General features: G+C 38.6%; 1 protein-coding gene across 4 annotated transcripts in view; it reads right to left on the bottom strand.

Annotated features, from left to right (window-relative positions):
* LOC135467736 (tumor protein p53-inducible protein 11-like) overlaps positions 1-13,066 on the bottom strand; it is a 172,630-nt gene that overhangs the window by 75,101 nt on the left and 84,463 nt on the right. For 2 of the 4 annotated variants that reach the window (XM_064745562.1, XM_064745564.1), the window contains exon 1: positions 3,516-3,981. The exons of the other annotated variants lie outside the window; for them this stretch is intronic. In XM_064745562.1, the coding sequence (XP_064601632.1) occupies positions 3,516-3,649 (134 nt within the window). In that variant the 5' untranslated portion in view covers positions 3,650-3,981. Of the gene's footprint in view, positions 1-3,515; positions 3,982-13,066 lie in introns of those variants that run through there. 4 annotated transcript variants of the gene reach the window in all.

Here is a 13,066-nt window from a genome sequence, read left to right as displayed (position 1 = left end):
TAAGAAAAGTACCGTATCTTAAATATGAGTCCTTCATAACACATGCTTGTCATTTTATGTACATCTTTATCTACTTCAATGACATTCATAGATTTATTAAAAAATGGCTTTGACCTGTGATATCAACCAAGTACATAAAAGCTGATCATGACTATGTCATAGATGTATGTATCGCATACCAAATTCCTTCAGAGGAACATTCACAATATCAGGCCTTCCGAAAACATTGAAATGGCAATTTATTTGTATTCCAATTCCTTAATCTTTTTGCATATGAAACAGCAAACTTTCATTGCAATTTATGAACATTTTTAATTTTATTTTGGAGACAAAACTACATTCACTGGGTTGTATACAATAGTATAATTTTACCCATCAGCACAGAATAATGCCTTCAGAATATGCTTGAATAAACACCTTGCAAACTCGCAAAAAGGTTGAAGAATTACAGTATCTGTATATTCCTATCAACAATAGTTTTCAATGACGACCTGTAGTTCATAGTTTTAAAAATATGATAAAATTATGATAAAATATATAAAAATCTCAATCATTTTTACGTCGTGCTTACGTGTGTAACATATTAAATTCCTTATTAGAGGAGCATATATCATATCCTTAATATCATTTCTTCCTGTCACCTTTAAGTACATATTGTTATCAACAAGTGCCTTCAGTGAATATCATGTTTTTGTGCGACTTTTGACATGTTTGAGTATAACTGTGCTATCAAACCAAATACAGCTAGAACAGCCGATCATTAATCAAACAGTTTACAATGTACTGTAATTCTGCAACCTTCTCGCATGTTTGCAGGGTGGTTATTCAAGCATATTCAAGCATATATTAGGTATTATTATGTGTATACTGTCTGGGTTGTCTCCAAAATCTGCTCAAAATTGAGCATAAATTCCACCGAATGTTGCTCTTTCATATTCAAAAAGGTCAAACACTTAGGATATGTGTAACATCAAATTTGATCATCATCAGCAGAACATATCTCACCACATCATATCTTTCAACAATTTTATTCATTCATATAAGCAAACTATAAATAATAAACAAACTTTGCACAGTGAAGGTTGAACACCATTAATTTTGGAGGTGGAAATGATAAATGACAAAACGTGAAAACAGCTCGCTTTACCCTTTCCACTTTTCACGAGAGCAATGTTTGTGGGATTCAAGCTTCCTTCAATGTGCAATATTCTGTTTATTTCTAGTACTTGCTAATAGAAGGATTTTATGTCGTGTCTTTCAAGTTGTAGCACAACAGATTAAAAACGAAATGTGTGTTTTTTTTGTTTGTTTTTTTTTTGACGTCATGGCATCTGAGTGTAAAATATCAAACCAGAATAACAAAAGTATAAATATTTGAGTGAAAACTTTTTTTATCACTTTTATTAGTGAAGGAAATCCTAACACTTCACCTTTCCATAAATAATAAAATGGTTTTATAAAGTAGATGTAAGTCCTCGTGTCCTCTCCATATGTTAATATTATACACTTCCTTTTTACCCTGATATAGCTAATTACAGGTAAAATCCCTAGGAACTCTAGAACAGGTGATAATTACACTGGTATCCAAGGCATTCATTACTTCAGAGCTGAGGCTGAGCATATCTTATACATGCACAGTTGACATGCACATGTTCAACAGGTAAGCTAATTAAAGGCATTATACCAGGTGTCAGTATTCACCGTTCGCCTGGGCCATTACAGACAGGTATAATAGTATGCCCGTCTAATCAAGTTTGCATCAAGAGGCTTTTTGTTTTATGACATCATTGTATATAATTACATACTGGACAAAATCAAAACTAATCAAGAATAATTGGGAAACCATAAACATGATGATGAGACAATGACTGCAAATGGTTATAACAAATGTGCATTGAGGGTCCCATAATAACTTAATTGTTAAGTGATATATCTTGGTTTAATGAAACCATTTGAAATAACCACAGGCTTTTCCTCATGAGAAAACTGACATATGCCTTGACAGCTTTTACCATACACACGGCTGAACTAGCGTTTCATCACACGTACCATTACTGCTACCGTACATTTTCTTTTTTTTTTTTTTAAATGGCAAAAAAATTGCGTCATATATATAGCATACACCACAGTACTATGAGAAGAAAGTCTTCTTATGTCATTCATCTACATCCAATGAGAACAGAGCCTGAGCCTTATATCTGCACATGTATGATACTGAGTCGACCCTTGTCTTATGTCAAATCAGATCATTATTACTAACGATGTGTACCGTGAGTTTCACATTACATACCTTGCACATGTACACACCTGTAATTAGTGAAATGTTGCATTATCTACACCACACCTTAGTGATCGGATATGCTGCCTATACCTTTATCACCCCCTCTTCCTACTGTGTGTAAGCCAGTGTCTTTACATTTCATATTACTTCATCTTTATTGGATGATATGATTATCAGTTCCACATCTTACGCATACACTCAAATATTAGTTGTGTCTCACCCCTGTAGTTCATCAATCAATCAATCAATCAATAAATCAACTGATCAATGGGTTGGTGTCTTATCTTTTCTGCACATCACGCCTCTACTTGGAAAGTGGAAAGTTATCTATTCCAGTGATCGAATTAACAAAAAAGTTGTGGTACCCTTAGTACAGCCCTGTGTTCCAAATACTACATTCCTACCAGGTAAACTGATGCATTACGAATTTGTTCCACATCATTGGATCTAAACTGAATGAATCTGGCATGTATCTACTCCATGTGGGACACCTGTGCCATGTTAACTGTCCGTCTTATCTGTTTACTTCATAACACTGGTCCACAAAATTTAATGGTGTCTTCTTACATGGAGGCCTGTTTGTTCCAATTTCTTACTATCGTAACTACTGTCGACTGGTGTCTTATCTTTGCCTATCTTACTCTTCTGCAGGATAAACTGTTGTATTATCTGTCTCGTATCACAGTCTTAGTCCGCTTAATTTTAATAGTCATGTCTTACACGTATCTGCATGTTTCATATAGTATAATTAAGATATACATATCTGCACCAGATTTACTCCTCTACTGGAGAAACAATTGCCTCATCTGCTACACACAGTTTGATTGCTCCACTCAATTTAGTGGAGTCTCACACCTATCTGCGAGTTACATACATATGTAATACAACTCTACTAGTTTTACTGCGGTGTTCATTTTCGTTGACGGCTGATGAACGAATTTCTGTTCCCATGCATAGAGTAAATTACCTTTGCCGTGTCTTACTCCTCTACTGGATGAACTGTAGTCTTATCTGTTATTATTACAGGTCCACTTAATTTAGTCTTACACATATCTGTTTAATACTATATTCATGTACGAGCTTACTTGGTGTTTTATCTGTTACATGACAGATATCTCTAATAAATGGTCATGTCTTATCTATACCAATTACCACAGGTGTGCTAACTATCTGCAAATTCCATATTATCACCCACAGAATAATCTTGCTTTTTACAGCTGAATAATTATCTTACCTTTCTAACTTGTGAATGTGAGCCATCCTCCTGCCGGCCGCGGATTGCGGGCCTGATGTTGGAGATGTCGTGGGACCATCTGCCTTTGGAGGAGGCACAGTTTCAGTGGCTGGTAAACCCGTACCTGTAGCCATTGTGACGACTGACTGGAAGTTGTGATGATCAGAGCTTCAGATCACACCTGTTCACCACAAAAGCCCGCTGTGTTAATTGGTGTCCACATTCAGCCAGCACTGACCAGCTGGCAGTCAGAGAAGCTTGGCAACCAGGCCTTGGATGAGCTGCTGGTATGCCAAAATGTCAACCACCTTTGTAAATCAATTGCTGGTGCAGAAAATAGGATTCCCAAGAAAAGTGAGAGAATTCAATTTTCAGAAAGTGCCATGGTGACAGTCACCTTTAAGAGTTGAACTGTTCTAACTCCAATCAAGTGTAAGTGTGGAGCCGGTGATGGCGGTGCCAGGTCTCTCTTCACCGGCTTGCTCTGGGGCATCAGGCTAGTACGACACAACGTCAATAAACATGCAAGCAATATACGACAAGCCCTATGACTTGAAGGCATCCAATCAAGTCTTAAGTCTAGCCAGGGCCTAGATCAGGTGGATGAAAGCGGGTGGCGGGAGAAGGCCACAGATGACCAGAGTCGCTGGCAGGCGTCAACAGCACCACTGGTCACATCGATCTGATATCTCCACCACACCGATGTGCTCCGAATCAATGGAGACTAATACCGGCCCAAAACTTCCCTGGGACTGCCCGGAAATTGCGTCAATTCCTCTAGTAGATAGAGTAGCGACTGATCAGCTCTAGCTGTGCCCCCTACCACGGAAGCAAAAGGGAGCGGAGTGATTTGGCATCCAGCCTAACCCTGCCATGTAGCCTGACCGTCACATGACCTCTCCTCAGACAGTTTATTTCAATCATGTGACACAGACCGATGTTCCAGGGTTTCCTCGTTACGGCCCATTAACGGCGCTTACCTTCACTTAACAATGGCTCGTTTCCTATCTCTTTATCTTTACTGCACGCTAATCCACATAACAGGCTCATCCACAGAAAGGCTGATTCTGTCACATACATGCTGGAGGTCACCACTTAAAAGGGCATGTGATCTCTGCGGGATCAGTCAGACTGTTGCTAATGTGCTCTCGCCGCTCGGCTCAGCTAACAAACCATGAGCTACCACGGCTATTAACATCTTTACTGAGGAAAGAATCTAACACATCATAATATTACAGATGACATAAAGACTGGATAAGCCTGAGTGCCTGCATTAACTTTATTCCAGCCGCTGTCGTAACTATCAATAACGGTGAACGCGGCTCTCCACAAGACAGCCCTATCCTGGACAAAATGACAGCCAAGGGACATTACACATACACTGTATGGTCACCACAAGGTACTGAATTCACAATCATTGATTTTTCTGCGAAAGACATTCCATCATTTTTACATAACGGCCCACCTATATCCCACTCCCTCTCCCTCTTTTCCCCATACAGTCTATGAAGCTGCTGTTGTCTTTATCTTGATGTGTTATCATGAAGTGACTTTCAGATAGCCATAGATACCCACAGGGCTGATCACTAGTGTGACAGCGCTAAGTGGTTCTTCTTCTTCAGAGACATTAGGATAAACTGCCACAATTTCCACAGCCGTGCACTTAATGAACTCGTTCCAGCAGCGTAACACAAATGGTCTTCATTGTGAGACGCTAAAAGAAGACTCTCTCTCTCTCAAGCACTATATATTCTCTCTTCAAAAACTTCAGGCCCAATTCCATTAAGAGCACAATTCTACAGGCGATAACAGAAGAAAGCAGACAGTTACTGTTTTACAGGAATCTGTCTCCGGGGAAATGGAATAAACCATGTGGCTTATCTCTACCATTCTCGCAGCCTTTCTCTGTGTCATTTACTGAGACCACCTGGTCCTATTGTACACCCTGATAAAGCCCACCGAGTCTACATGGACAGATGATAGATTGCCCCCGAAGAACAAAGCTGCTATTTTATGTAAATCCCCCTCATAGCAGAGGAAACTAGCAGACAAATCAACAGGGATTTACAGAGCAAATATGAGAATGAATGACCACTGGGAAGATTTGACCAAACACTTAAAGGCCATGTCCCAAATGAGCTGAAGTACATGGAAAAATGTCAACCACTAATAAACAGAGGGTAAATTTACGTAGCTCGATCTGCTGATGAAAATGTTATTTCCAAAGCAGATAATATTAAAGCTTTTGAAATCCAGATCTACATGTACATTTAGTCTACGACTCTAAAAATTTAAACCCTTATCATAGCCTGCAACAACAAATCCTATTATCAACACTGTTTGATGGCCATGATATACAGGTATTTCTAAAACAAATTGGTCAGGGTGGTGGTTGTCTATTGAAACCATCAGACACAAAAGCTACACAGTATACTGTTCAAATTCAAAGATGTGTAGTACTTGAAGTTTTCCCAAGTTCTTACATTAGTGCTACATGTAATACCTCCATTTCACAATAACAAAGCGGTCTTGCTGACTGAGGCCTAATATACACCTGGTATAACTTCTCATAACAAAGAGATACGTCGCTATGACAAATGCAGTTTGTGTAGTGTTGAGATGTACCACTTTGTTAAACGGGTCCCTGACTTCGAGAGAGAATGCTCTAGCTATAACCCATTAAACATCGCAGATATAGCATTTCAACAGTGTGATCACTATGCATCTTGAAACATACTCATATTCATGAATGTTACCTTAAGACATCTGTGTCAAAATTTCAACTTCCAGTACAAAAACAGAGCGTTATAAAAAGTTCTTAAATTCTGACTTAAATCAGAAAAAACATTGCAGATATAGCATTTCAACAGTGTGATCACTATGCATCTTGAAACATATTCATAAAGACAAAATCATGGTGACAAAAAGAGTGTCCTTTACCTGCTGACACTTACTTTTAAACTGCTAAAAACTTTTTAAGTAACATGGGCTAATTCCACAACACCATTTTTGACAAGAGCCAAAATTTGAAATACAATCTTAAGGCTTAGTTTTGGACATTAAAAATTAAAATTTTGTTGACCTCGTGAATGTTACCTTAAGACATCTGTGTCAAAATTTCAACTTCCAGTACAAAATACAGAGCTTTATAAAAAGTTCTTAAATTCTGACTTAAATCAGAAACGGCTTTGTGTAACCGGCCCAAACAAAAGGCTATAAGCCATTGTCTAGTGATTGGATTATGTCACAATATGACACTAATATGCTGTCTTTTTTTTTCTAATCATTTTTCGACTCAGCTAAGTCACCTTCCATTTGGACAGAGCCATGTGTCAGCCTTCTCTCATTTGGACAGAGCCACATGTCAGCCTTCTCCCATTTGGACAGAGCCACATGTCAGCCTTCTTTCATTTGGACGGAGCCACATGTCAGCCTTCTTTCATTTGGACAGAGCCACATGTCAGCCTTCTCCCATTTGGACAGAGCCACATGTCAGCCTTCTCCCATTTGGACAGAGCCACATGTCAGCCTTCTCCCATTTGGACAGAGCCATGTGTCAGCCTTCTCGCATTTGGACAGAGCCACATGTCAGCCTTCTCCCATTTGGACAGAGCCACATGTCAGCCTTCTCCGAGGCAGCAAGGCACCACTACTATGAATAAATCTCTCAAAAAAAAAAACAGTTTGAGTTACAATCCACAGGTTTTGAGCCAAATGACATATCCTTACACATATATCCCTTTGTGTATTGCATACATTGTCAGTTTAAAGCAAAGCTGTGTCAATCAATGTATTTTATCATGGACTTGAATAAATAATATTGCACTTGAAAGAAGAAAAAAAATAATAATAATAAATACATCAATTTTCTGCGTTCTGTTCTTGAGTGGTTCCGAAGGCATAAGGCTGCCCTGTAGAGTTTAAAACCGCTGTTATATAATTGCCCTCCTCCGAACCATTGCAGCCATTGCAGCCTCTCCCTTAAGTTACATTTAAACTACATCATCTACAACTAGAAAGAGCATGTAGAATATAAGTTTGTATCACTTTCTGATAATGTGATGTGCTTGGTTTAATATGTAAGGGTCATTGCCATTTGGACGAGGTGTTTGATAGCGCTTATATACCTGATAAACAGATCAAGGGTTTTAGCCACATATTATGTAGCTTCCTACCAGGTGTTTAACCCCGATCAAACACCTCAAGTGAATGGTAATAACCCACTGACATGATAACGCGACCATTTACGAACGCGAGCGTCATTTCATGTACTATCCAGTTTTCACGGACAGTAATTCAGACATGCATCAGCATTAGACGCAATACCAAAATTAGTGAATAGAAACATTACTCAGTCATACGAGGCTTGGCCTTGTCAGACATGTACCTTAATGATGCATGTAACATGAAATTTCATAACCTTTTTTTGCAGGCAACACAAATCAACATTGTTTATGTTGACAAACAGTTTATGAAAAACCCATGGACAGATCAAACCCGAAAACAAATAAATCCTGATTAATGATAGCCAAAAGTGACACTTGTCAGAAAATGTGCAAATCTTTGAATGAGCACTTAACGACACAGAATAACACACAAGTAAAGTACGTCTTTTGTATTCCAGGACCAACATATTCGAATTTTCTGGCACCAACAGTGTCAAACAACATGTTCTTAACTCAGTGGTACAAAATATGATAGTTTCAAATTATTTTCTGATTTATCTAGTATAAATGAAAATATGGTAGAATACAAATGTGTAAATATAGCTGCTAAAGCAGCGATGCTGGGGTTCAAGTCTGTAATGCCATCCTATGTGGTGTCACATATAGCTCTTTGCACTCGGTCATTTTCAGCCTAACAGTTATAGCGGTTTTATGTCATGTGACCTCCAAATTTAGGGGGAAATTGCACTTTTTCAGACTCTACTCATAATTTGCGATTAAACTATGCATCAGAGGAAAGAGAAAAGAAAAAAGACCATATTCAGGATGTCAGGTAGAATATTAAAATTATTTAAATTCAGAAAATATTGATCATGTGACAAATTCGGTAATCAGTGCATTTTCACAGTTTTCAAGATAAATAACTGAGTTTTGCACGCTTCATTTGCGCTAACGTGCTCTGGTCTTGCATATGCATTGGACCAATGGCTCTGGAGAAGAATTTTTTTCAGATTTCCATACTCCTTCCAATATGGCCTAAAAGTTGGTCACAGGTGGGTTAAGTTTTATACTCCAGCAGGTAGCCCAAGGGATTTGGTAACGAACATGTGTATAAAGTTAACAGCTGTGACACACAGGTTTTCTCCCAAAATGCAAAAAACTGTTGTCAGAGAAGAAGAAAAATAATCTGAGCAAGAACAGTCTTCCAATCAAAGCTTGAAAAAGGAATAATCGGAACAGATACAATAGGGATTCAAGCCTGAATGGCTTGAACCCCCAAAATATATGACATTAGGAGAACCTTAAATAGATTGTTTCTACAAAGTGCCAGGCTATAACGTATGATAACATGCAAATTTCAAGAGCCTATGATGCAGAAAAGATTCATGGCTGTTCTGTATAAAAGGTGAATTAAGGAATTATGATTGTTGTTGTATATCCTTGGCACCATGTACCGTCATGCACAGAATCCTAGTCTCAGCCCTACGACCTGTGGGGCCTCCGTGGCTCAGTTGGTTAGCGCTCGAAAATATTCTTGAGTGTGGTGTAAAACATCAATCAAATTAATAAAAAATAACCCTATGATCTGAATGTATAAAATACCTTGAATGATAGGCTTTGTTTAATACACACTGCTTATAACAGTTCCCATACATGGCAAGGTTTGGCAGCAACCTGTAGATGGTTGTGGGTTTCCCGTGCCCGGTTTCCACCTACCATAATGCTGGCGGCCGACATATAAGTGAAATATTCTTGAGTTAGGCTGAAACACCAATCAAATAAATAAATAAATGAATATCACATCTCCTGTTCAGAGAAACTGCACAATATAGAATATAAGACATCCACGGGCATCGACAGCACCAGTATGTAAAAATAAAGTTTATACATGTTCAGTGTGTGTATCTGTCAATGATCCAAGAGTAACAACTGCTTTATAGTAACAACTGCTTTACAGTAACAACTGCTTTATAGCACACTGCAGTCAATGGCAAGGCCATCCAGTTAGCCTTAATAACGAAATCACTTAATACTGAACAGCAGACAAATATCAGAAAGATGACTAAGGACAATGTGATGAATATGGATGTTGAAATGACTAAGACACGCTTAACAGTTAATAGTCTTCAGGCATGACTTCAGAATCATAGTAACAATAGTGCACGGAACGCCTTTTCTTACCTGACAAGAGGTACTAGCTATCATCTTTACACCGTCAGTCAAACCAACAAAATCTCCTAATAGGGGTTTATGAATGGTATCCTTTTTATTCCAATTAATAATTAATGAGCAAATTTTAAAGATTTTTTAAAAATCTTATTAGCGATGATTGATTTTTTGTCAAAAATCTAAAGGTACAGCCCCTTTAACATTGGCTAATATTAGCTTGGCAGTGCATTTCAAGAAAAAGTAACATGATTGGTATGACAATGAATGTAACAAATTTGGACTTTTTCAGTTATGTATGATGGTGGTCATGCAGCTTTTTAAGTCCAGGGAGCACATATTATTCATATTCTAACACATCTGCCAAACTGACGCAACCTTGTCCAAAAGCAATGCACACTTCCTTCATCACTGCACTTATCACAGCGTATATGCAGTGATTTTTTTTTTAACCCAACCTTGTCCAAATACAATGGACACTTCCTTTTTCACTTCACTTATCACAATGCATTTGCAGTGATTTTTTCTTAATGCGACCTTGTCCAAATACAATGGACACTTCCTTTTTCACTTCACTTATCACAATGCATTGGCAGTGATTTTTTCTTAATGCGACCTTGTCCAAATACAATGGACTCTTCCTTTTTCACTTCACTTATCACAATGCATTTGCAGTGATTTTTTCTTAATGCGACCTTGTCCACATACAATGGACTCTTCCTTTTTCACTGCACTTATCATAACGTATACACAGTGAATGTAGTCATTATGTTTTTAATGTGGGCCTGTTGAACGGGCGGCAGCAGGGCCTTGGTGTCATTTTGTTGACATCAGATTTTCCCTTCCCAGTTCATCATAATGACGTCACATACAAGGCGGTACGACATTATAATAGAAACCCATACATTGTATTATTGTGGACATTGCGCTAGAATCCACTTTTGAGGTTACACCGGCTCAAGGTCATGCTTCATCTACCTTCACCTCACCGGATTAAAAAATATGCCACCTCCCCATTGTTGACAGCAAACGTCATGTAATAGCGCACAAGAGCATCAACCATCACTTGTTACTGCACATCCTCAGAACAACAGAAACTGGGGATGAAATAGCCATTGAAAAGAAAGCAACTTATAAACCACGTTGCCACCATGTCTTGCTATGTCATATGAGAAAATGTACAATTGTTAAAAAAAAAATCGGCCACACATTTACATCTTACAGTTATCAGAAATACATATAAAAAGGCACACTTGTGAGCATGTAATTCTTCTTTACAAACAGGCAGTATCTTGTTATCAAAGGAAAACGATCAGTCTATTAAATGTGTATGAGGCCAGTAAAGATAACACTTTTCCATCCCAACAGGCGAATAAGTAGCGAGGCTGAATGTAAAATAATACTTTGATTCCCTGATGGGCAAAGTTTAGGGTTATCTACCCAGTAAATCTGCTACAGTGAGGAGAGCTTGTATAGACCAATGATTGTAAACAAGACATTATGTCTACCTGTAGAGCGTCAGTGTGTCAGTTTATGATTGCCAATCGCACAAGCACTTCACGAGCTTGGGGGAAAAAAAACATAGGAAAAAAAAAAACAAAAAAAAAAAATATGCACACTGACAGCTTCATGGTAACAAATCAGCCATCTAATGGCACTCAGATTCTGTGTTTCCATAGCAACTGTGCTGTTAGTGATCAAATATCAGTGCAGCGATTAAAACTGTGCACAACTGGCATTATTTGAAAGGTTAACCTCTGTAGGGTGATTGGTCATATTCTCCTCTGAAACAAGCAATAGATCAGTCAAGCAGATCCTCGCTGTACGCACATCCTCACACACCGGGGTCAGAGAAATATTAACACGAAGTCAGAAAACAATGTGTCTGATCAAGACACTCTGAGGTCATAGAAGTACAAGTAGTCATAGTCTGGTCTGGTCATGACAATCTGAAGTCACACAACAACTAGGGCCGGTCAGAAAAACGATCTGTCTGACCCTGAAAACTACCATCCTGATGCTCTTAGGTCACAGAACAAAAGGTTAGAAAAACGATGTCTGACTGTGACAACTAGCATGCTCTTAGCTCACAGAAGAAAAAAGGGTCAGGGAAACAATCTGTCTGACCATGACAACTACCATCCTGATGCTCCTACATGTAGGTCACAGAAGAACAAAGGGTCATGAAAACGATCTGTCTGACTGTGACAACTACCATCCTGATGCTCTGAGGTCACAGAAGAACAAAGGGTCAGGAAAACAATCTGTCTCACCATGACAACTGCCATCCTGATGCTCTGAGGTCACAGAAGAACAAAGGGTCATGAAAACGATCTGTCTGACTGTGACAACTACCATCCTGATGCTCTGAGGTCACAGAAGTACAAAGGGTCAGGAAAAAGATCTATCTGACTGTGACAACTACCATCCTGATGCTCTAAGGTCACAGAAAAACAAATGGTCAGGAAAACGATCTGTCTGACCATGACAACTACCATCCTGATGCTCTGAGGTCACAGAAGAACAAAGGGTCAGGAAAACGATCTGTCTGACCATGACAACTACCATCCTGATGCTCTAAGGTCACAGAAGAACAAATGGTCAGGAAAACGATCTGTCTGACCATGACAACTACCATCCTGATGCTCTGAGGTCTCAGAAGAACAAAGGGTCAGGAAAACAATCTGTCTGACTGTGAAAACTAACATCATGATGCTCTGAGGTCACAGAAGAACAATTTAGGGTCAGGAAAACAATCTGTCTGACCACGAAAATTTAACAGCATCCTTAAACCGAAACTTAAACTGACATCACAGACACTAACCTGAATATAAATATAAATATAATACAAATCGTCAAACAGCTGTCCTTATTTAATTTTTAACCTGTGCAATACACAAAATCTTACAACCTGACACAGTTTTGAACACTGAAGTTGACACTGCCAAACTATTCCCATATCAAACACTTTAAAATTATCCCATTCCCATATAGCCACATATTACCAAATGTTCTCTGCACGCAAAACATGACATCATGTCTATTAATCACAACTATAATCTTCCTCCATACAGGAATTTGCCACTGTGGCCCTAACCACCATGCAGTAGCTTATGCAGTTTAAACATCCTCATCCAGTAGTGCATGGTTTATTAATGTGTCCATGTATATGATCAGGCACTTTATAATATTGTACATGTACCTGGTTAAACAGGTTTT

Source organism: Liolophura sinensis, chromosome 6 (assembly GCF_032854445.1).
Source record: "Liolophura sinensis isolate JHLJ2023 chromosome 6, CUHK_Ljap_v2, whole genome shotgun sequence".
Lineage (NCBI taxonomy): Eukaryota > Metazoa > Mollusca > Polyplacophora > Chitonida > Chitonidae > Liolophura > Liolophura sinensis.
The sequence above is the reverse complement of the archived record's forward strand: the minus strand, read 5'-3'. Positions and strand labels throughout refer to the sequence as shown.